The sequence below is a fragment of the Tachypleus tridentatus genome, chromosome 9 (assembly GCF_004210375.1).
Source record: "Tachypleus tridentatus isolate NWPU-2018 chromosome 9, ASM421037v1, whole genome shotgun sequence".
NCBI lineage: Eukaryota > Metazoa > Arthropoda > Merostomata > Xiphosura > Limulidae > Tachypleus > Tachypleus tridentatus.
The window spans coordinates 164,085,460-164,111,976 of record NC_134833.1 but is presented as its reverse complement, the minus strand read 5'-3'; the positions used below and the strand labels follow the sequence as shown (position 1 = coordinate 164,111,976).

Below are 26,517 nucleotides of genomic sequence, written 5' to 3'. Positions count from 1 at the left end.
AAAAAAACTAAAACATGAAGTCAAGAATATTTTTTACAGAAACATTATTTTCATGTGCAGGTTTGCACGTGACATATGAACATTCAGAACTTAAGTTATCTATTATCCTGTCATAGCTATACAGTCAGTCAAAACTTACACTCTATTTTAAATTTTCTAAAACTGAATAGTAGTATGTATATTTCAAGTATACTCCTAATCTTCAGGTTTATTATTCTATTTTATCCAAAACACATACTTGTATGCTTCTAGCAGTTTTCCAAAAGGCTTAGAGAAAAAGCTCTTAAGATGCAGACTTGCAGCTGAGAATGGAAACAAACAGATTTTAAGTATCACAAATAACTCTTTTACAGGATATTAAAATAAAGGAAAATTGAATATATCAAATATTTTCATACCAAGTCCCAAAGATTTAAATTGTACACTTTATGAAAATATTCCTTAAACAATTTACTTCAACTAACCACCAGTTACATCAAAAAGTGAGAAAAAAAATGATTATGAATGATGAAAAACAAACTTATTATAAAACATTTACATAAATGAAGTAATAAAGACAAGTTTGTTTTTAGTTTAGTTTACCACAAATATCAAGGTATCTTTCTCAAAACATTCACCATATGACACAACAAAATACAAAAGTTAATTACAAATCACCATGACATCAGATGTTAGAAGAAAATCTTACACAAAAGTTAATTCCAGGTAAGTTTGCATCAGCAGATGGATAAATGTACCTTCCATCTGTATTATTTTCAAAACAAGAACCAAGATAAAATTAAGATAAATAATAGAAATAAATTAAAATTAAATAACAGCAAAAGGTGGTGGGAAATAGAGAAAATAGTAATGTAGACTGATATACAGGAAATCAAACCTATATATATATAGAAAATAGTAATGTAGCTCAGTATATAGGGAAACAAACCTATATATATATATATATATATAGAAAATAGTAATGTAGCTCAGTATACAGGAAATCAAATCTATATATGTATATGGATATACAAGTAAAAATAACACTAATAATGTAAAGTAAGTGTAATTACAAATTCAGTTTTAGAAATCTTTTGAGAGACTTGTGGAGATAAACTGACCTGGGTTTGAGATTAATACCACTTGGTGTTACAGTGTTTAACAGTGTTATCCAATAAGCTTCTTTACTTTCCTTGTTTCAGTTAGACATAACATTTATCTCTATACCCAGAAGTTTAATGTCTTCAAGTGAGTGTCTAGGCATGTTGGATAACACTGTTAAGTACTGTAAATACCTTATCTGAATTTATTCTGAAGAAGAACGATCCACCCTTCAAAAGTTCTCAGGATATAGGGTTTTTATCATTTGGTATCATCACTTCTTGAACAGAGGTGATTTTCTGACATCATGAGTATCTGATCACTATTTCATCTTACCTCTGATCTCCAACCAAAAACATGCATTTCTAGGGCTAGACATTTTAGATAGACTGGGAAGTGTGTAAACAAATACTTCCAAAATAAATGAGAAAACAAGAGCTGATGTGATAAATATAATGATAACTCAGTAAATGATGGGAGTTTCTTATTTTATATTTTAGATTGTCAATATTAGTAATTTGAGTTCCTAATTCATAAGAAACTACAGGCACTGTATGAGTGTCATAAAATGTAAACTGACCAAATATACCACATGACCCTCAAAACTGATATTTAGATGTGTTCTTTTAATATTTACTTTTAAATTAACAATTTAACTAATGTGTAATACTAAAATTTGAATTATAATATACTGACTTGTTGATACCAAACTTACTGACATACATTAATAAAACAGTAGTTCAATACAATTTGTAATGCAAATAATGGCATGCCCTTTCACCCCTAAGCACCTGTAGTGAGAGGGTAGTAATAAAACATTCACTAAATAAGCATTCTATATTACACAAAATAACAACGGCATTACCTATAATGATACATTCTCTTAAGCAGCCAAAAACATGACCCAACATGATCAGCCTGCTCAGTCTGACATCCAATGGTAACAAAGCCATCACTGAACCAATAAATGTTAAGTCTCCATCATGTGGAGAGATGCGTCCCTCAGAAACAGTGGAAAGGGCATTCACCTACAACAAAAACAATTACTCAGTGATGTCGAGAAAACCCACTTGTAGAGAAATATATATGCAAAAACCTGACGATGACCGAAGAAGGTCGAAACTTTGTTCACTCTTCTATGTAAAATATTCACCTACAACAAAAACAATTACTTATTGACAGTCAATATTGTTTTATAAAAAAGAAGTTCTTTACAAATTGAAGGTTAGAAAACAGCACAAATTGTTATCTTACCCATAATTAAAAGTAATAGGTAACCAAGAGAAATATCTCTTTCATAACAAAAATAAATTGGGAATCAACATATCTAACCAAAAATAAAAGATACTAGGAAACAAAGATGAATATCTAACCAATGATAAAAAGATGCTAGGAAACCAACACAAGTATCTAACTAATAATAAAAAGATACTAGGGAACCAACATGAGTACCTAACCAATGAGAAAAGATATTAGGAAACCAATGTGAATATCTAACCAATGAGAAAAGATACTAGGATACCAATGTGAATATCTAACCAATGATAAAATACAATAAGAAACCAACATAATTATCTAACCAATGATGAAAGATTATAGGGAACCAACGGGAATAACTCTTCCATGACAAAAGATATCAGGGGAACCAGTAGCATATTTAAGTAAATGCTAGAGGGGGCTCACTAACGTACGATTAAACAAACGAAACAAACAGTCATATCTAATATACAATTAAAAGAGGAACCAACAGTTGTATCTAATATAGGATTAAAAGAAAAGGAACCAAGAGTTGTATCTAAGGTACGATTAAACGAAAAGGTACCAACAGTTGTATCCAATGTACGATTAAAAGAAAAGGTACCAACAGTTGTATCCAATGTACGATTAAAATAAAAGGTACCAACAGTTGTATCCAATGTACGATTAAAGTAAAAGGTACCAACAGTTGTATCCAATGTACGATTAAAAGAAAAGGTACCAACAGTTGTATCCAATGTACGATTAAAAGAAAATGTACCAACAGTTGTATCCAATGTACGATTAAAAGAAAATGTACCAACAGTTGTATCTAATGTGCAACTAAAAGAAAAGGAACCAAGAGTTGTATCTAATGTACGATTAAAAGAAAAGGAACCAACAGTTGTATCTAATGTACGACTAAAAGAAAAGGAACCAACAGTTGTATCTAATAATCGACTAAAAAAAAGGAACCAACAGTTGTATCTAATGTATCGACTAAAAGAAAAGGAACCAACAGTTGTATCTAATGCGATTAAAAGAAAAGGTACCAAGAGTTGTATCTAATGCACTTAAAGAAAAGGTACCAAGAGTTGTATCTAATGTCGATTAAAGAAAAGGTACCAAGAGTTGTATCTAATGTACGATTAAAAGAATAGGTACCAAGAGTTGTATCTAATGTACGATTAAAAGAAAAGGTACCAACAGTTGTATCTAATGTACAATTAAAAGAAAAGGAACCAACAGTTGCATCTAATGTACGATTAAAAGAAAAGGAACCAACAGTTGCATCTAATGTACGATTAAAAGAAAAGGTACCAACAGTTGTATCTAATGTACGATTAAAAGAAAAGGTACCAACAGTTGTATCTAATGTACGATTAAAAGAAAAGGTACCAAGAGTTGTATCTAATGTACGATTAAAAGAAAAGGAACCAACAGTTGTATCTAATGTACCTAGTGAGAACTGGAGTTTATTAAAACTGAAGGCGGGCAATAAGACTATAACAAAGGCTATCCTGTTACATAAGATCATGGTTACAATATTTCATTTCTAAGATAATAAAACTATAACAAAGGCTTTCCTGTTACACAAGATCATGGTTACAATATTACATTTCCAAGATAATAAAACTATAACAAAGGCTCTCCTGTTACATAATATCATGGTTAGAATATTACATCTCCAAGATAATTAAATACCTCTTTTAAAACCAAAATTGCTCTCTCTATGTCTTCTAGGTTGGGTGGCTCCAAAGCAAGAGCCAGGACAGCTTTGGCTCTTCCATACCCAGTTTCTTTGCCATCAGAACCACTTGTTCCAAGGGCAACGCTGTAACAGACAAATGATTTCAACCAACAACTACTGTTGCAGCTAACACTAATTTATTCACACATTATGAAGCTAATTATAAAATAAGTTAAAATAATTCTTGACTAACAAGCTATTTTCAAATTTCATTGTTAGTATTTTTATCATTTCATTTCCTTATATAAAATCCTACACAAAGAGATTTTCAGTTACTGATCAAAAGGACACATCTTATTATTTATTGTTTAGTTCAGTAACTCTAATTCATTAAGTTTGTCTCCAGGTTTGCCTTCTGCAGACAATTTTTGTCTCTATTTTCTAAATCTTCAAAGTAAATTTCATTCGAACAAAACAAAATCATAGGATTACTTTATGAACAACTTTCAAGTCAGCAATTTGAAGTAATAAGACAAGATCATTCACAACAAATTCAAATACAAGATCAAATTAACAGTTTCAGAGTTTGAGTAATAATGCCCAAGCATTTCAGATGGCACTAAGTTATTAACAAAATTTCATGATTTCTACTTCAAACATTCATATTTGCAATTAATTGAAAATATTTTCATTTTTCATTAAATTAAATACTGTGATTAACATCATTCTTGGTCAAGATCAACTTGTATCTATTAAATGTAGTTTATTTTAAATATATAAAATGTTCTTTTATTTGCAGGCATTGTTTGAATCTCAAAAAAATTAACAATATTCAATAAATGAGGATTTTTCTACTGCTTACTGTATTAGTTGAACTTCATTAAACTTACCTGATGTCTTGTTATAGTTAAACATTCACTTTAAAACACAACCAACATTTTTAGTAATGAAAAATAATTATAATAAATGATTTTACTTGCTCTTAAGTCTTTAAGTTAGATTTCATACAGAAGCTTTCAACAAAATTTTACTGTTTAAATCACCTTAAGTTAATCAACATTAAAAACAACGAGGCCCAATTAATTAGTGTTCAGGTCAATACTTCCTTCATAGACACAAGTCTAAGTTGGGAAGTGTTTGTTTGTGCTTAATCACAAAGTTACACAATGGGCTTTTTGTAATGTCCCCACCGCAAGTATTAAAACCAAATTTTTAGCATCACAAGTCCTTACACTTATTAATAAGCCATTAGTGAGATTTTTTTAAAAGAAATCAATAAATACAAAAATATTTGGTTGCTGGTATATTTTCTTGTTTTAACTCATAAAATACAGGTACTTTACACAACAGGCAAATTCTGTCTATAATATTAACAGCACATTATGTTCAGTCATCACCAGTTAAGTTGCATTCAAAAATGCAGATGAATTTAGAAGATAACATCATAAAGGCTCGTGATATTAAGGACAAAGTGACTTTATTAAGGACACTTGTTTAGTAAAATAGTGGACAAAATGGAGTCTGGACACTTGTTTAGTAAAATAAGTAAACAAAATGGAGTCTGAACACTGTTTAGTAAAATAAAGTGGACAAAATGGAGTCTGAACACTTGTTTAGTAAAATAAAGTGGACAAAATGGAGTCTGAACACTTGTTTAGTAAAACAAAGTGGACACAATGGAATCTGGACACTTGTTTAGTGAAACAAAGTGGACAAAATGGAGTATGGACATTTGTTTAGTGAAACAAAGTGGACAAAATGGAGTATGGACATTTGTTTAGTGAAACAAAGTGGACAAAATGGAGTATGGACATTTGTTTAGTGAAACAAAGTGGACAAAATGGAGTATGGACATTTGTTTAGTAAAATAAAGTGGAAAAAATGGAGTATGGACACTTGTTTAGTAAAATAAAGTAGACAAAATGAGTCTGGACACTTGTTTAGTAAAATAAAGTAGACAAAATGAGTCTGGACACTTGTTTAGTAAAATAAAGTGGACAAAACGGAGTCTGGACACTTGTTTAGTAAAATAAAGTGGATAAAATGAAGTCTTAGGTTGGTTTTATGATTTCATCAGTATTGCCTCAACTATTCTGCTTCTGTTGATGTCTGATTTTCTTCAAATGATTTTGAAATTGCTACCAGTAGTGGTTTCTTTCTTTGAGATGTCCAAAATCCAAGTTTCACTTCTCTTCCAGTTTTTCCAGCATTAAAATGTTTGCATTTGACTTCCTAGATTACTTTTAATTTTAATAACTCACTGTTATATCATTATAATATTTGTTGATGTCTTTTCAACATTCTAATTAAGTTTTACATAAAGTTGTGATAAAGTTGAAGTTGTTTTCATGATTAAAATGTATACTTTTTGTTTAACAGTTTTTTCAGATGTGTTATTTTTTAACATAATTGTTACTTGTTTTGTAATTAAGCATTAAGCTACACAATGGACTAACTGTGCTCTGCCCAACATAATGGGTATCAAACCTGGTATCTAGCACTTTAAGTCCACAGACATGCTGCCGTGACCTCAGTTTATCATTTAAACTGTTTGAACAGCATAAACTAAAAAACTATTCACCTAATATATTTCAAGGTTCCTCATCCCTCATTGGATTTCCAGTTAAGATTTTGTTCTAAGTTTGTTATCTTTTCCATGAATTTAATTCGCAAACTCTGTTTGCTTATGATGATAATGTTTTGATTTTCATTGTACAATAAATATTGCCCTATATGTCACTGGTGTGGTTTGAGAATCTTTCCTTTTCTTAATCAGAGATGAAGTAGAAAACATCACTCAATTAACATAAAGGTTTCAAGATAGCTGTGTTTAAGCCCCATTTTTTACAAGTGAATTAAAAACAGACTTTTTGTTTTCCACACTTTTCCCGATTAGGTGTGTATATAGCCATAATTCGAGAGTAACAATTCAAGATTCATTATATTAAAAACATACTTTTTGTTTTCCACACTTTTCCCTATTAGGTGTGTATATATCCATAATTCAAAAGTAACAGTAGATACCTGATTAATTATATTAAAAAATTACAAACAGAGGCATATTTATATGCAAAAATGGCTCGTTTGGGTTGAGAAAATATTTTACATAGAAGACGAACAACGTTTCACCTTCTTCTGTCATCAGGTTCACAAAGAAAGAGGTAACTGACTGGAAGCTGACCACATGTTTGAAGGGGTTGTGTAACTGAGTGTCGAATGTAGAGGCCTATAAAGGCCTTTATACCTATATTAATATAATAAAATAAATAAAATTATATATTCAAACATCTAATACCGCCCTCTACATTCCGACACTCAGTTACACAACCCCTTTCAAACATGTGGTCAGCTTCCGGTCAGTTACCTCTTTCTTTGTGAACCTAATGATAACCGAAGAAGGTCGAAACGTTGTTCGCTCTTCTATGTAAAATATTATCTCAACCCAAACGAGCCATTTTTGCATATAAATTTCTCAACAAGTGGGTTTTCGACATCACTGATTAAAGGCATATTTAGACAACCATCTGATAATAGCCTCAGTATCTGTTGATAGATTAGTGTCACCAGTGAACAATAACCTTAGATCTGTTTATTATCCCAGATGACTTTATTTAAAGTCAATACTGCTGGATGAAATTAAATAAAATATTAAGTTTCAAACAGTAAAACAGGAACATTAATTTAAATTATTTTTATGATATTAACCAAATTAACAGTCATTTCAATTACATCCATTAATCTACATAACACTAATCAATGTAATTCACATGATAAATCGCATCCATAAATCTACATAACATGAATCAATGTAATTCACGTGATAAATTGCATCCATTAATCTACATAACATGAAGCAATGTAATTCACGAAATAAATTACATCCATTAATCTACATAACATGAATCAATGTAATTCACATGATAAATCACATCCATTAATATACATAACACTAATCAGTGTAATTCACATGATAATTGCATCCATAAATCTACAAAACATGAATCAATGTAAATCACGTGATAAATCACATACATTAATCTATATAACACTAATCAATGTAATTCACGGGATAAATCACATCCATTAATCTACATAACATGAATCAATGTAATTCACGTGATAAATTGCATCCATTAATCTACATAACATGAATCAATGTAATTCACGTGATAAATTGCATCCATTAATCTACATAACATGAAGCAATGTAATTCATGAAATAAATCACATACATTAATCTACATAACCAGAATCAATGTAATTCACAGGATAAATCACATCCATTAATCTATATAACATGAATGAATGTAATTCATGCGATAAATCATATCCATTAATCTATATAACACTAATCAATGTAATGGACAAAGATTCAATTTTTGTTGCTTACTTTCATCTCTGGCTGTCCATATTCATTCAAAACCTTTTCATAAAAAGAATAAGGAACCATTCTGTAGACTCGTCCTTCAAGTACTCGTCCAGCTCGACCTGCAAGCAAAATAGTAATCACAACAATTATACATTATATCAAATCACACAACTTCTAACTTAATAAATTGACATTTAAATATTGTAATTAATTAGTGAATGAATCAATATATACACTGACCTGATCGTTGCCGGCAGCTGGCTTTAGATGCCCAATCTAGCATAAGACATGAATAGTTGGTATCTCTGTCACAATATAATGTCTTAGTGAGGCAGAAATCTATCACTATAAGTAAATAAACAATACAAAAATTATGTCAATACCTAATTATAAAAAACAGATAAAAAATACTTTTATCTACACCAGATGTAAGTGATATCACATATTAACATTTCTCAACCTCATATGAGTGAACAGATGCTAACCCATTGTGTACCAGATGTAAGTGATGTGATATACATTAGCATTTCTCAACCTTATATGAGTGAACAGATGCTAACCCATTGTGTACCAGATGTAAGTGATATCATATATTAGCATTTCTCAACCTCATATGAGTGAACAGATGCTAACCCATTGTGATTTACACATGTATATCCTGTCAGTTTTGGTATTGTATCCCAACACTAGAGAAAAGGTTACAAATTGCTGTTATATGGAATTAATACCATATTTTAATAAAAAACTATGTCACTCAAATAAATGTTAAAGTATTAAAGAGAACAGTGGTTAACATATAAATAAATAAATTTTGTTACAGAAAACCTATATCAAGCAAGTGGCCATGTTAGATATCATTACATTCACTCCTTTAACAAAATAGAACATATCACTGCAGACTACAAACATAACAGAACACTATAAATGCAACCAACTACTTCACAGGTCACTAATATTTATGTTTAAGCTGCTAAAACTTTTAAAATCAATCTTGAAAATGTTTCCAAACTTTTACAAACAAAAAAATTATAATATTATAAGATATAAAAAACATGCTATACACTGTAATATTATTCCATATAAAACAGTATGACATTATAAAAAAACAGATTCAAATAAATAATTTTTATTAGGAAAAAATTTAAACTTCTTTGTATTTCAATATAACGGTAAATTACATTCCGAGAAACAAGTTTTAAACATGACATTCAAAACAACCAAAAGGCATGAAATTTAGTTGAATGGATGTCAACCATAGAAACATAAGAACATTCTGAAGGTCTACCATCTTCAGATCAGTGTGTGCATGCATGGTGGATTGTGAAGGACGTTAACGCTTGTTTGGTTTATATCCCTGCATCCGATTGGTGGAGCATATTCCTGTAGATTCAACCAATGGTAGCCACAGGTTACTCATCTCTAATCCAGAATCTATGTTTAATGAAGGTTTTATTGTGATACCATAATATTAAAAGATTCTTTAATTTTCCTACATTCTTGTCTTGCACTTGTACAACAGACAGTTGCTGTCCATTCAAGTAAGTTTCAGAGAAAACCAAAGGGGAGCCATACAAAGAGATAGGTTATGGTAATGGTAACTTCACAAAAATCAGTAGTTAACATACAAGTGGAACAACATACCATATTTTATGTCTGGAACTGTGATTGAGCTCTCAGCAATGTTGGTTGACAAAATTATCTACAGAGGAAGATAAGTTAGTACAACTTTGAAAAGAGACAGAAGTTATAATTTTCTTATACTGAAGATGTATTTCTGATAGGTGCTTATCCCTTCTAACAAAATTAAATATTTGCATTCACTGCTACCCTCTATACACAAACCTTTTCTATATGCATGCCATACACCTTCTGCTACCCTCTACAGTATGTCATTCCTGCAAACCATAATGTGTCACTTCTCCACCAATAGCAGTATAACATGCACACATAATGCCTGTGATCCCCTCTATACTCCTCTACCAAACTATAACCTTGGCAAAAAATCTAAGTACCAAATTAAAATAGAGAGGAAGAATAGGAAGTGTGAAGGTAGGTAAAGTTCTTATTAGACATACGTTTTTAGTATAGCAAAATTATAACTTCTAATATAGTACTAACCTCTTTCTCACAAAATTAGCTAGAATCTCACACTGAATAGAAAGAGGAACCATTACAAAGGAATGACAAATATACCTCTTGGAAGCAGCCAAAGATACTTCTGGAAATGAGAGAACGAGATTCAAAGTACCACTGAGGGGAACCCCACCACTTCTGAACCAGATATACTGCCCTATTGTGAATTGTGAAGGGAGGTAAAGGAGAGGAGCACATCTAAGTGGGAGAGAACAGTGTCAGAATTGTATTCTACTTAGGGAGAGAACAGTGTCAGAATTGTATTCTACTTAGGGAGAGAACAGTGTCAGAATCGTATTCTACTTAGGGAGAGAACAGTGTCAGAATCGATTCTACTTAGGGAGAGAACAGTGTCAGAATCGATTCTACTTAGGGAGAGAACAGTGTCAGAATCGTATTCTACTTAGGGAGAGAACAGTGTCAAAATCGTATTCTACTTAGGGAGAGAACAGTGTCAGAATTGTATTCTACTTAGGGAGAGAACAGTGTCAGAATCGTATTCTACTTAGGGAGAGAACAGTGTCAGAATTGTATTCTGAATCATATATAATAAATAAAACTCAATTCCACAAATAGAAAATGAGTAAAACAATGGACGGCCCTCAGGGGTAGAGCTGCTCTGACAGAACAAACCATACTTGATAAGTAAAGTGCATCCAAAACCCAAGCTGCTAAGAACTGACATTGACAAGGGGATAGAATGAAGATCACACCATTTCACCTTAAACTAGAGACCAGGAGTATGAGAATCATGCAGTCTTCCAGATATGCCTTAAATATTAGTGCTAACTCATCTGGTATCAAAAGCATGTCTATTTCATGCAACAAACTCCACCAACCAGAAATTTACCAGAACCATCCAAACTGCAATAACATCTCCATATTAGGATAGGACAAGGGAGAACCAGAAGAACAGGACTGTAACAATTCACATATTGCATCTGTGATTCACAACACAGATATTAAGGGAGGAAGATAGGTAATCCAAAATCAAGCTGTGGGGTACACTGACACACATGCAAGGACTCCCAATCAAAGGGGTTAACTGCATGTTTTTTAGACATATCACTGGTTCATAATTGTATATCACAAAGAGGAAGACATTACATCATCTATGCCAACAGAACACCACCACCACCACCCTGCTTTGCACTGAATGGTGGAACCCATCTAGTAGAGTATCTCCACAGTAGAACAGCAGTTTTGAACTGGAAAGTGGTAATCAGTAATCAAGTATGAACAGAAACTTATCAGTCAGAGTCACACCAAAGTCTGAAGAATGACCACATGTGAAAGACAAAAACCCAATAAAGAAGAAATCATGACGATGAAGATAATGAGACGAATAAACTGGGCGTAGTCCACCTGCCTGATTATAGAATTTCTTACAAAGAAGTGAAGAAAAAGGTTAGGTGTCTAATCTGATGAAAAGACACCCAGAACAAATTCTGAAACAAGGAAGACAAAGAAGAATAAGCCAATCAGATCCAAACTCTGACCAATTAGTAAGGGTTGAAGGTGAAAGATTATGAAGTGAGGAAGAATTGCTGGGGACAGAGAGTTGGGAACAGGTAACACTACAGAAAGCCATACATATAACAATAAAGAGCCCTGACTGGACACAGAAGCCTATCTGGATCCACTTGAGGGTAAAGATGCTAAATTGAAGGAAGGAAAGAGTATAAAGGAGAAGATACCCTCCCAAGCTGTCCAGGTCTTTTGGAGTAAGAAACAAACCAGATAAAGGATATAGGATGATAAAGTGTATGTGAAATATTGAGAGCAAACAAATCTGACCATCAATGTCTACAGGCTAATAGAAGAAGATAGGTCTTTAGGAAGGTTGAAACATGTAACATGAAGAAAATGGTTCAAATGGAGGTAAAAAGAGGGAATGGAATATCACATAAACATCCCACCCAATCCAGAAGGGTAGTTTGCTTGAGAGGGTAAATCACCCAGAAAAAAAGTATGACCATAATAAGGACAGGTAACGTAAAAACTCTATAATCTCATAAAAAACAAAAGGTATGGGATAAATTCACCCTACAGCCCACAACTGACGAGACTAAGGACCACTGGTCAAACAACCATATGAGAAATTCTACCACCCTAGTCACAATAGGTTGATCAGCAGGAAGTCCCCAAATCATAGACCAACTGCAGAACACATATTTTTGCTTATGCACCTCTAGGGAAAAAAGGCATATGGAATCAACTAAAAGGAAAGTGGCATGATGGGAGAAACCAGATGTCCTTGTCAAGGACCAGATAGAAAACACACATGAAGATACAGAATATTACACAAACCAAGGGTGAGGAAGGAGAAAGGGCACAATGGAAGATTAGCAACTGCTATAACTACAGAAGCCACAGTTGACAAACAAGAAGCAATCAGAAGAATATAACAATGAGTGGTATGAAGGAGAGAGATAACCTAATGGAGCAATATGATAGGAATAGAAGGATAAACATGGATACTTGTGGGACCAGTCTTGGCTAAAAACACTGATTGCCAGAGCCTGAGGATAAGGGACTGGTAACCAAAAGAGAGGTAATTTGTGATTGAGGCTTGCAGCAAATGCATCCACTTGGGGAGAATGCCAGTAACTGCAAAGCTTTCTGAAACAAGGTGATCTAAGGACCTCTCCATAAGATATATCCAGTCAGAGTGGGAAAGACAATCCAAAACAAGATTGAAAGCACCTGGCACATGACACAAAAAAAATTATATGATGCACGTAGACCCAGTAAAAAGAGAGATTCAACATCCAAAAACATAGATTCCCTCAATCAGGTCACTCAACGGCCATTGTACAACTAGAAGTTTGAGAATGTTGATATGCAAAGCACTTTTGTCCACAGACCAACAACCCAAAGCCTTCTGATAGCTGAACCATGTACACAAACACTGCAGAGATGTCCATAAAAAAGATGTAGATCCAGACTAGAGTGACATACCTGCTGAAGTACGTCTTGTCCAACCACCAATGAAAATCATTTTGCAGGTTAAAAAAAAAAGGGTAATGGAAGTAGAAAGAGGAACCTGTGCAAGGTTCCTATGATCTTGAAGAGCCCCCGAAAGAGATTTCATATGGACATGACCAACAGGGACCAGAGATGTCATTGAAACAATAGAGCCTCGTGAGTAGTAAGTGATAGGACCAAGAGGGTGTTGAGAAATAACAATTTCATAGAACAAAATCTTAAAGGAAAAGGCTGGGTCCAACTGATACAAGTGCCAAAAAAGAATCACCAAATGGATTAGACATTAAGTAAGGCTGAGAAAGGACTTCTCCAGTTTTATTAACCAGTACACTCATAAAGGTACTGAAAGGAGCTGTCAAGTACAGCTGGCTGACTCTGGTTCAGAAGCAGTCAAAAGAAGTCATCAACCATGTAACAGTAAAAAATCCAGCTTTAAAACATGAAGATGTTGAGCAAATGCTTGGACCATCTGACAGAAAACATAAGCTTGAATGGTAGGGCTCAAAATTGGTAAAATACCCACAGATGAAGAAACACAAAATAAGGATGAGAATGAGGTGATAAAGGTACATGGAAATAAGTGTTGGCAACATCCATTTTGGACATCCATAAACCAAACAAAACAAAAAACACCCACTTCAGTGTGAGAAAAGACTCCATTGTAAACCAGGGCAAATAAACAAAGTTGTTGAGGAAAGATAAATCTATGACCTACCTCCAGTCCTCTTTATTCTTGGGAAAAACTAAAGTTTTAAAGGAAAACCTGTTGTAGAATGGAGAACAGGTTCAGTGGCATGATGAAACAGCAATTCCCAAACTGTTTCCAAAAGACACTGCCTGGTCACAGGATCCCAATGAGAAGAGAAAGAACAGAGAAAGGTGATATGAGATGTAGGGAAAGAAAAAGGAACACAAATCCTTCTGGGAAAACCTGAAGAATTTCTTGATCTTCAATGAAAGAACACCAGTAGTGAAGAAAATTGGCAAGCCAAGCATCCACAAAGCAGAGGCCACTGGGTCGTTACTAGTACCTCCAGCAACATGAGATGCATCACGAAAAAAGAAGAGGATACAGGTGAGGGTTGGGAAGGAGGATGGGAAATGGCAAAAGCTGGCACATGTGGCTCTGACAGAGATGTGCAACAATACTGATAAGGATAGATTGTTATTGAACCAATGACATTTGTGTTTCTGGTTTACTTGGAATGTGTAAAAACTGTATTGCCACAAAAATGGAGCTATACCTAAATCCCAAATAATGAATCAATGGTAAATGGACCCGAACCAAAATCAAATCATGACCTAAAAGATACCAATAACAGAGAAACAACATATGCAAAATCAGATCTGAATACAATAAATGGGCAATTTTGAATATCGGTGAGAATAGGGTGTGAACTAACTAACGGGATTGGATTCCAGGGCCAGTAGAGAACTAAGTAAGTCAGTATAAATAGTGCAGTTTGAGTACTGCTCAGCTTCTACGTGATCCAGGGCAAGAGAAATGGTGTACAGTTCAGCAGTGAACACAGAAACTGTAGAAGGGATTTTGCACGCAACCACCTAACCATACCAAACCATGACAGAGCCAACACAGTCAACTGTATAAACAGGAATGGAAGGATGGTTCAAAAGATGTTCAGCAAATAAGAGACAGTATTTCCAATTGGGAGTGTCTGCTTTTTTCAGATGACTAAAAGGCAGGCCATATTTGGGGACTGTAAGAAGCCATGGTGGGATGGGCTGACCAGTGGATACAGCAATGTTATCCAAGGGCAGACCCAATTCATCCAACTGCACCTGAATATGAAGGCCAAGAGGAGTAATGGCAGATTGTCTGTTCCAAAAAATATGGCCCACCGAGGAAGGGAAAACACAACCCCAGATGGGATGCTTTGGTAAGGAACGAAGTTTCAAAGCATACAGTAAAGACAATTGGAAAAAGCAGAGGTGCAAAGAAGGTTCATGAGGCAATGTATAAGCTCTGAACTGGGGAAGTGCAGAAAGCTCCAGTAGAGAGCTAAAGTTCTTGATGATGAATGGGATCCAGCCTCTTTGAGGATGAGGTCCTGGCAAAGCCATAAACCAGTCATCCATAGTAGAGTTTCAATCGAATAAGAGTGCATATATCTTTAGCATAAAACATCAGTCTGCTCCCCAAGTGGTAGAAGAGAGGGCACAGAGGATGTTCAGTGCTCTTGTACATTTGATCCATAGCTGCTTTATGTGGAGTATAAAGGTCAGCTTACAGTCAAAGATAAGCCCCGAGAACTTTGTCTCAGGGACCACAGGCAGCACAACTTCACCGATATGGCGATATGGAGTTCAGGATGAGGGTGAATACCTCGTTGGTATCAAAAGTGCACCCAAACAAATTTACAGAGAAAGAAGTTAAAGCCGTTTGCTGTGGTCCACTTGAGTAAACGACTGAGGGCAGTCTGTAGCTGCCGCTAAATATACCTCATGTTTGATGACTGACATGAAATGTGAAAGTCTTTGACATAGAGTCCATTTGCAAAAGTAAGAGGGAGTTGTTCAGTGATGGCATTATCCTTATACTGAAAAGTGTGACACTCAAAACACAGCCATGAAGGACTCCAAGTTCCTGTAGAATAGAACGGGGAAGTGACAAACCCACACAAACTTGAAATCTCCTGTCTATTAACAAATACTTAATGAAAATGGGCGAATGGGCACATAACCCACATGGAGGTCACACAAATTACCATACCTCCATGTTGTATCATAAGCCTTCTCTATGATTAATGAATATTGATACAAGATGTTGTTGTTTGAGAAAGGCTTCTCTGATTGATGTTTCAAGTCAAATGAGGTGGTCCAGAGTGGAGTTCTGTCATTGAAACACACACTGGGTGAATGAGAGGAGGTTGTTTGATTCAAGGAACCAAACAAGACGAGTATTAACCATCCTCTCTAAGGTCTTACAGAGACAGCTCATCAATACAATTGGACAGTAATTTGAAGGAATCTTGGGATACTTCCCAGGCTTAGAGAAAGTTAGAACAATAACCGGGCACCAGGAAACAGGATAAACGCCCTCCTGCCAGATCCAGTTAAAACAGTCAGAAGAATAGCAAGAGAAGCAGGAGATAGATGGCATAGCATTTCATAGTGTACATCATCAAGCCCAACAGATGTACTACCAGAACGATGAAGGGCCAGTTTGAATTCCACCAGCATAAAAGGATGATTATAGATATAGAGATGATCAGCTTGAAAGGAAAGAGGTTGATGGCTAAGAAAGTGGAGGAAGAAGCAGAAGTGCTAGCTACTGCAAAAGCTTTCACCTAAATTATCGGCAATGCTCCAGTTATCAGCTACTTCTTGCCCATCAAAAAGCAAGATCGGGAGGGGAACAGAATTATATTTCCACTGACCTTTAGAGTCTTGTCCCATATGACTTTGGAACTGACAGTAGAGGATATGCTGGTTGTGAACTTAATCCAAGATTCCTTCTGGCTTTGATGTCTTACCCACTGAGCATGTGCACAGGCTTGCTGGAAAGCAATGCAGTTCTGAGAGTGTGGGATACTCAAGAAAAGTATCCCAGGCCTGTTTTTGAGCCTTTCATTCCATTTGGCAGGCAGGATTCCACCATGGACGAGGATATTGTGAAAAATGTGTTGAGCTTTTCAAAATACATTGAGCAGCTGCTTGTATAATTCAGTAGTCTATTGATGGCTTACACAAGATCAAGTTCTGTGAGAGCAGTGAATGAGAGCCAGTTTGCATAATCTAGCTTCCACCTGAGCACGCTGGTCAGGCGGCATTTACCATGGCCAGTCACTCTCAAAATTACAGGAAAATGATCACAGCCTCATGGATTATTGTCAACCCTCCATGAAAAATAGGAGAATAATGAAGGAAAGCAAACTGAGAGATCAATAACAGTAAAGGACTAACTAGGTGTGGAGAATAAGTAGAAGAACCAGTACTGAAAAGAAAAAAGGTTGTGATCAGAGAGCACATACCTATGGAGCAACCCCTCTTACAAATATCAACATCTCCTAGAGGGGATGATGTCCATTAAAGTCCCCAAAAATGGAGATGGCAACTGTTTAATGAGAGCATCAAGGTCTGACTGATCATATGTCTTTCCAAGCGACAGGTAGAAAGAACAAACAGTGATGGTGTGACCCAAGGAAACACGGATGGCTCCAAGGGTGTGCCAGTGGCAAAGACAGGGTGGGAACATGCTGATTAACCAGCAGTGTCACACCTCCATGCACTCATCCATCACACAGCCTGTCATTTCTGTACAAAGAAAACTGCTGAAAGGTGACTGTATCAGCAGCTTTCAGAAATGTTTCCTGTAAGGAAAGACATACAGGATGATAGGAAGCAATTAGTGATTTTGATGTGATCCAGATAACAAACATCGACAGTTCTATTGTATTAAGGTGGCCATTTTTATTTATGTATAGGCGAACTGGGTGGACAACCCTTCTGTTTACAACCATGTTATTTTTTCTTTACTGTCTTTATTCAAAGGAGCTCTATTGACCTCCATGGATCCTGCCCTGGGTCAAGTGAGCATGTCTTTGCTGTTTGAAGAGGATTCCAGCAACTGACGATGTGAATGAATGATCGCTTTGGATCTTGGGGTGGGGAGAAGATGATGTACCCGAGGAAATGCCTGTACCAGAAAACAAATAAAGTGAATCTTGGGATTTGCTGGAATGTATGGTAGAGACAGAGATGGGTGTTGAAGCTGATTCATCAACTATTTTAATGATGGAAGTCAGAAGACTTTTCATTTGGTTTGAGAATGAATTTTTTGGATGCACAGAGAGATCCATCTGCACTAGTGCTGCAGTAGTGGAACAAATTGCAGCAGCATATGTCCAAGATAAAGTGGTAGACAGCAATCTATGATGATGAGAAAACCCACTTGTAGAGAAAATTATATTTTACAAACAGCTAGTACGAGTAGAGAAGGCACTATGTGGAGGAGTGAACAACGCTTCAACCTTCTTTGTTCATCGCCAGGTTCACAAAGAAAGAAAGGGTTACTGACTAGTAGCTGACCACGCTTGAAGGTGGTTGTGTAAATAAGTGTAGGAATGTGGAGGGCATGCTTAGATGTTGGATATATTTATTAATGTAGGTATAAAATGTTCTTCTGGGCTTGAGTTGTTGTATAAGTAAGGCTTCTTTAATTTTGCGTTTGTTTATGTTTGTTTCTTTATTTAGTATTTGAGTGTTTTCTATGGTTATGTTGTGTTTATTTGACTTGCAGTGTTCGAAAACGTGTGAAGGTGACTTTATGTTCTTTGAATCTGGTTTCCATTTTATACTTGTTTCTCAGTATAGAAGTCGTGGCAGTTATCACATTGTATTTTATAAATAATGTTGGTGTGGTGTTTGTCAGTGTAGTTTTTACATAGTATAGACCCTCAGTTTTGTGCCTGGTTTTGAATAAATTTGGTATTAACTAGAATGTCATATTTTGTTATTAGTTATTGCCAAATGTTTTATCTCTTCTGATGTTGGGAATATATGGTATACAGCAGTATATGGTTTCGTGAGTTTTAATTGTGGGATATATTTACCTTTGTTATTTGATTTTGCTTCTTATCTAGGAGTGTGGGTATAATGTTTTCTAGAGTTTGTGGAGGAGTCTTATTGATGTTGATGAAGTATTGTTTTATTGTGTCTAATTTGTCATTAATTTTATCTGGTGAGCATAGTTTTATGGCTGTTTATTTGGTTTCTTTGTATGTTGAGTTTTTGTTTTGTTTCACGTGCTGAGTCCCAAGGAATGTATAGTCCAGTATGGATGATTTTTCGACGGATTCCTGTTTCAAATTGTGTATCGGTTCTTGTAATTTTGAGGTTAAGCATTTTAATCCACACTGAGGGTTTTAAAAAAAAAAACAGTCAGCATGAAGTGATCTAAAGGGTAAGTATGCAGCCCATGGTAGGATAAGGCATGCAGCCAATGGTAGGTAAGGCACAGCCGATGGGTAGGGTAAGGCATGCAGCCGATGGGTAGGGTAAGTGAGCAAGCAGCTGATGGGTAGGGTAAGGCGCTGTCGATGGGGGCAGGGTAAGCAAGCAGCCATGGGTAGGGTAAGGCAAGCAGCCGGGTGGTGGGTGGTAGCAAGGCTGATCGGTAGGGTAAGGCATCCTAATCCCATCATTTAATTGTAAGGCAAATTAATCAACATTAGCTCATATACCAGGAAAGGGAGGAAAACAATACGTATCAGCTAGGTCCTTGTCAGTCTGAAGAGGCTTAGCCTGTTTGGGAGGAACTGAGGCAAAGTCCAGAGACAAAGGCTGGGTCTTGTAACATTCAATTCAATCTCCCAGCAGATAAACACAAATAAACACATCATCAGACTACTCTCACTTCAGACCTGAGAAGAGTACACTAGTCTGGTGTGACTCCTAGAAAGGTAACGCGGAACTTTAGAATTGACAGTGAAGAAGAATCTGTCAAAATCTAGTGGTGTAAAAGAATAATATGACTGATAAAAATTTGGAAGTGAAGTAACTGTCTGAATGAAAGCTAAATAAATTAAAGAAAACCAACTTGTAAGAAAACTTAAGCTGTACAGGATCGGAAACAAACAAGAAGCACACCTGAATACAAGTGCTGCCAAACAAGAAGCACACCTGAATACAAGTGTGCACTAAACAAGAAGCACACCTGAATACAAGTGCTGCCATACAAGAAGCACACCTGAATACAAGTGCTGCCAAACAAGAAGCACACCTGAATACAAGTGCTGCTAAAACAAGAAGCACAATCTGAATACAAGTGTTGCCAAACAAGAAGCACACCTGAATACAAGTGCTGCCAAACAAGAAGCACACCTGAATACAAGTGTTGCCATACAAGAAGGACACCTGAATACAAGTGTTGCCAAACAAGAAGCACACCTGAATACAAGTGCTGCTAAACAAGAAGCACACCTGAATACAAGTGCTGCTAAACAAGAAGCACACCTGAATACAAGTGCTGCCAAACAAGAAGCACACCTGAATACAAGTGTTGCCAAACAAGAAGCACAACCTGAATACAAGTGCTGCCAAACAAGAAGCACACCTGAATACAAGTGTTTTCAACAAGAAGCACACCTGAATACAAGTGCAAACAAGAAGGCAATAACCTGAATACAAGTGCTGCTAAACAAGAAGCACAACCTGAATACAAGTGCTGCCAAACAAGAAGGACACCTGAATACAAGTGCTGCCAAACAAGAAGCACACCTGAATACAAGTGCTGCTTAAACAAGAAGCACACCTGAATACAAGTGCTGCCAAAACAAGAAGCACACCTGAATACAAGTGCTGTTAAACAAGAAGCACACCTGAATACAAGTGCTGCCAAACAAGAAGCACACCTGAATACAAGTGCGTTGCCAAACAAGAAGCACACCTGAATACAAGTGTTGCCAAACAAGAAGCACACCTGAATACAAGTGCTGCCAAACAAGAAGCACAACCTGAATACAAGTGCTGCCAAACAAGAAGCATAACCTGAATACAAGTGCTGCTAAACAAAGAAGCACACCTGAATACAAGTGCTGCCATACAAGAAGCTTAACACCTGAATACAAGTGCTGCCAAACAAGAAGCAACAGTTCAAGAAAAGTATAGAGAGAGAGTCACGGACCACGCCACACTTCTTATGGTGAAGTGATGCGATGATGGTTTGCATTAGAAACATGTTGAAATATTTAAATTCCAAAAGGAGGAGCAAAAGGCTTGTGGAATGTGTAGAGAAAATCACATATACAGGGCAACACTGAACAAAGATAGCTAATTTTGTGAGAGGAGATTAGTACTGTATTGGAAATAAATAGTAAACAAAAACTATTAAACACAATAAAATACACAATGTTAAGATACTGAACAATAAAGTTGTTTTCACTTTATTCCACATAAATGCTGTGTAATTTAGTTTACAAAACATTCAAAAAACAGTAAAACCACACACACACACACACACACACAATAACATTGAAAATTGCACAATAAAGTTTATTTATTCTTTATATATGGGGTCAGGTGATGTGACAAATCTTTAACCCAGTTTCCATACTGTAACCTTCAATACAGCATGTGTACCTTTAACTTCAGCAAGCTTTCAATAATAATAAGTATTTTGTAAAAATAAATCTTTAATTATATATTTTTTATTAAAGATTTGTCTGTGACTGTACTCACAATATCAAATGTGTTTTTTCACTCTCAATTTGTCTGATTTTGTAAGCACTATAAAAAACATGAAATAAATCTAAGTTAGAGTTACATTTTGTATATCATAAATATCAGTTGTTTAGCTATTTTAAATCATTTATTACCCTTTCATTCACATCTAGCTAATAATCCTGCCACATTAGTTGTAAATAACTTACAAAGCACATTGCTCACATTACCATATTACATGAGACACATGAGCATACCCTGTGAATAATTTTTATCATTATTTTTTGCCATTACCTCATTTCATTATCTGAGCTCAAGTTTCTATTTTTCTGCATTTTGTTACCTTTGTGAAAATAAATAAAACATTTACATGAAAAAACAAAAAATATAGTAATTACCTTTCATCTTCCGCTTACATGCTATTGGTTGCTAATGAATTTAAGCCTACTTTTGTTTTTTATAATGATGGTACTATCACACTAGATATTTGTACATAAATAATGCATCTAAAAATACAGAATAATAACATACACAAACCAATGCCATGTAACTGTCATAATTTATCTACAAAATCCTTAAAATGATTCTATAACTTTTCAACCTGAGCATTATGTTAGAAACTGAAGAAACCACAGCCAATATTATGTACTGAAAAACACAGCATTTAATGGATTAAAGCTGTCTCTTTCTGTTCCAAAAAACACAGCATTTAATGGATTAAAGCTGTCTCTTCTGTTCCAAAAAACACAGCATTTAATGGATTAAAGCTGTCTTTCTGTACTGAAAACACAGCATTTAATGGATTAAAGCTGTCTTTCTGTACTGAAAACACAGCATTTAATGGATTAAAGCTGTCTTTCTGTTCCAAAAACACAGCATTTAATAGATTAAAGTTGTCTTTCTGTTCCAAAACACAGCATTTAATGGATTAAAGCTGTCTTTCTGTTCCAAAACACAGCATTTAATGGATTAAAGCTGTCTTTCTGTTCCAAAAAAACACAGCATTTAATGGATTAAAGCTGTCTCTTCTGTTCCAAAAAACACAGCATTTAATGGATTAAAGCTGTCTTTCTGTTCCAAAAACACGCCATTTAATGGATTAAAGCTGTCTTTCTGTTCCAAAAACACGTCCATTTAATGGATTAAAGCTGTCTTTCTGTTCCAAAACACGCCTATATTTAATGGATTAAAGCTGTCTTCTGTACTGAAAACACAGCATTTAATGGATTAAAGGTGTCTTTCTGTTCTGAAACACAACATTTAATGGATTAAAGGTGTCTTCTGTTCTGAAAAAACACAACATTTAATGGATTAAAGGTGTCTTTCTGTTCCAAAACACAATAATCATTTAATGGATTAAAGCTGTCTTTCTGTACTGAAAACACAGCATTTAATGGATTAAAGTTGTTTTTTTCTGTACTGAAAACACAGCATTTAATGGATTAAAGGTGTCTTTCTGTTCTGAAAACACAACATTTAATGGATTAAAGGTGTCTTTTCTGTTCCAAAAAACACACCATTTAATGGATTAAAGCTGTCTTCTGTACTGAAAAACACAGCATTTAATGGATTAAAGCTGTTTTTCTGTACTGAAAACACAGCATTTAATGGATTAAAACTGTCTCACTATTAGTTAGAAATGACTTATCAAAAGAAAGGCAGAGCAAATTACTGACAATTTATAAAAAAGAAAAAGTTGACAGTGGGTCAATCAAACGGGTTTGATTATCTAGTTTATGTCTTTTAAACAAACAAGGTTATAAAAAATTAGACTTGCCTCAATCTTATCTATGTTACAATGAGCAATTAACATTAAACTTCATGCTTCAGAGACCTGTATTAAATAAACTAGAAAATTGGGTAAGACCTAGGAAACAAAAGTTTTGATCCTGAAACAAAGAAAGAGTGAAGAATTATTCAAGTATTTCATTTTAAAACTACTTAATGAATATAATATTAAAATTTTGATTTATTAGCCACACTGTGATGCCAAACATTACCAATATATATTGATAATAAAGTAGTGTGTGATTTAATTTTGAACCTAACTCTAAAAAAAGATAAGACGCAAGCAATACTTTGACAAGTGGATTAATATTTTATCTGTACACAAGCACCACCTAAGTTAGTTCACAAAGAATTCATATCATTTACAGTTCTTGGTCGGTCACAATGTCAAGTTTTTGGTTTGTAAATGAAACATTAGTTAACCCTAAGTCAAACAGATTTGTGAAATATTTATAATACATTTCACACAAATATTATAATAATTTATAGATTTGATAAAATAATACATTATTAAACAAAATCACATAATTGTAACACCTCTATTACAAACAAGTATTATATAGATGATGTGTATTAATGAGATGAAAGAAAACAATGCACATCCAAGTAAGCAAAATTTTTTTGCCTTATCTATTACACCATAAAAAAAAAAAAACATTGGCTTATATGTTCATTCAAACAGTTTTGTGCCAAACTCCTTCAAACATAACCTTTGTTCAATAGCTTCTAACCATTGCCTATCTGTTCTCACTACAGTTTCTGTCTTTAATCAAAATTTTCTAAAATTTATAAGATATTACAAAGTTGTCTCCCAGTTTCTACAACTTTATCATATGAACATTAAAAAACAAAAAAACAGAACCTATATCCTCAAAATATCCACTAATTTTTATCACTCCTTTCATAGCCAAACAAAAGTTTTAAACTGAAATTGAAAAAATAATCAAAATATACAAATTACAAACAAATTAAACTATGTTTAGTAAATAGACATCAACATGTTGAATTAAAAATATGTTTAAAACCAAAGACATTCTATGTAGTTGTGAGTCATATATATGTACTTAAACGACAGTGAATTTTGGCTAAAAACAGATGTGTACATACAACTAATCCACGCCTTAAATCTGACTACTACAGTCATAATAATATCCACCCAAACTTCTAGAAAACTTTTGAAATTTTGACTTCAGAACCATAGATTACAAAAAAACTCTTTATTAAAGAAAGTCTTTCCACTTTTAATGATCACCCAACACAAAATAATATCAACTTTACTTTTAATGTAATCAATTCCTGGATCCTCATACAGCATATTATTATTGAATGTTATTATTTTAAACATACTGTGTTTATATTTAAGCCTTCTTTGTATGGTCTCTCTCTTAAAATGTTATTTACTAAACATGTATCCCACACATTTTACTATATATTACATTATATTGTTACCTATTTAAATTTGAAATTCTCAAACTCCCACTTAGATATGAATAATATTTACAATGATATTTTCTACCTACACATTTTTAAATGCACAGCACCTGTCGGGTAGTTTCTTCAGTCTTCAAATACTAGCGTTTGTTCGTCCACAGTTACCTGAGGAAATGTAGAGAGGAAGAATCCACCCATCTAGTTAAAGAAAACTTTGAAGGTATTATCTCTACATCATAAGAACATCAATCTTTCCAATATAATGAGGAAATAATATACATATAAAAATTAAAATATAATTTCACTTTGTTGTTAAACCACAATTCACTAAAAGCAGAACATTCACATTCAAGGACATATAGATACACACAAAACAGTTTACATGTGGTATATTTCTAAAAGTACAGTCTATATATACATACAAAAACAGTTTTGACATGTGGCATATGTTTCTAAAAGTACAGTCTATATATACATACAAAAAACAGTTTACATGTGGCATTACTTTAAAAAGTACAGTCTAGATATACATAATGCAAAACAGTTTATTATGTAGCATGTTTCTAAAAGTACAGTCTATATATACATACAAAACAGTTTACATGTGGTATTGCTTTAAAAGTACAGTCCATATTACATAATAAAAAAACAGTTTTTACAAGAGATTGCCTAAAAAAGTACAGTCTATATATACACAAAAACAGTTTACATGTGACATGTTTCTAAAGTACAGTCTAAATATACATACAAAACAGTTTACATGTGGCATGTTTCTAAAAGTACAGTCTAAATATAATACACAAAAACAGTTTACATGTGGCATGTTTCTAAAAGTACAGTCTAATATACATACAAAAAACAGTTTACATGTGGTATGCTCTAAAAAGTACAGTCTAAATATACATACAAAAACAGTTTACATGGTATTGTTTCTAAAAGCATAGTACTATATTACATACAAAAAACAGTTTACATGTGGCATTTCTAAAAGTACACATATATACATACAAAAAATAGTTTAAAATATTCATAGAGAAAGAAGAGTTAGTATTTGGGGTCAGAATTTCAACATAAAGAAAATAATAAATACACTGTTATATGAAGAATAGATGCTCTGTTTAGTTTATCATAATGATAAGAACATACTGTAATGCCTGTTTAGTTTATCATAATGATAACAACATACTGTAATGCTCTGTTTAGTTTATCATAAATGATAACAACATACTGTAATGCTCTCTGTTTAGTTTATCATAATGATAACAACATACTGTAATGATTGTTTAATTTTATCATAATAATAATATACCATAATGATCTGTTTAGTTTTATTATAATAATAAGAACATTATATTGTAATGATTTGTTTAGTTTATCATGATAATAAGGACATTATATTGTAATGATTTGTTTAGTTTTATCATGATAATAAGAACATTATATTGTAATGATATTTGTTTAGTTTTTATCACAATAATAATATTATATACTGTAATGCTCTGTTTAGATTTTATCACTAATAATAAGAATATTATACAATCTGTTTAGTTTTATCACAATTATAAGAACATTTTATACTGTAATGATATGTTTAGTTTTATCACAATAAATAACATTATAC

General features: G+C 34.0%; 1 protein-coding gene across 1 annotated transcript in view; it reads right to left on the bottom strand.

The window, feature by feature from the left end:
• Positions 1–26,517, bottom strand: part of LOC143227560 (ATP-dependent RNA helicase TDRD9-like) — a 136,040-nt gene that overhangs the window by 28,831 nt on the left and 80,692 nt on the right. The window contains exons 11-17 of the mRNA XM_076458992.1: positions 10,017–10,074; positions 8,616–8,720; positions 8,397–8,494; positions 6,963–7,030; positions 4,021–4,150; positions 1,946–2,108; positions 239–302 (exon numbers count right to left, since the gene is read on the bottom strand). Coding sequence (XP_076315107.1) covers positions 239–302; positions 1,946–2,108; positions 4,021–4,150; positions 6,963–7,030; positions 8,397–8,494; positions 8,616–8,720; positions 10,017–10,074 — 686 coding nt within the window. The remainder of the gene's footprint in view (positions 1–238; positions 303–1,945; positions 2,109–4,020; positions 4,151–6,962; positions 7,031–8,396; positions 8,495–8,615; positions 8,721–10,016; positions 10,075–26,517) is intronic.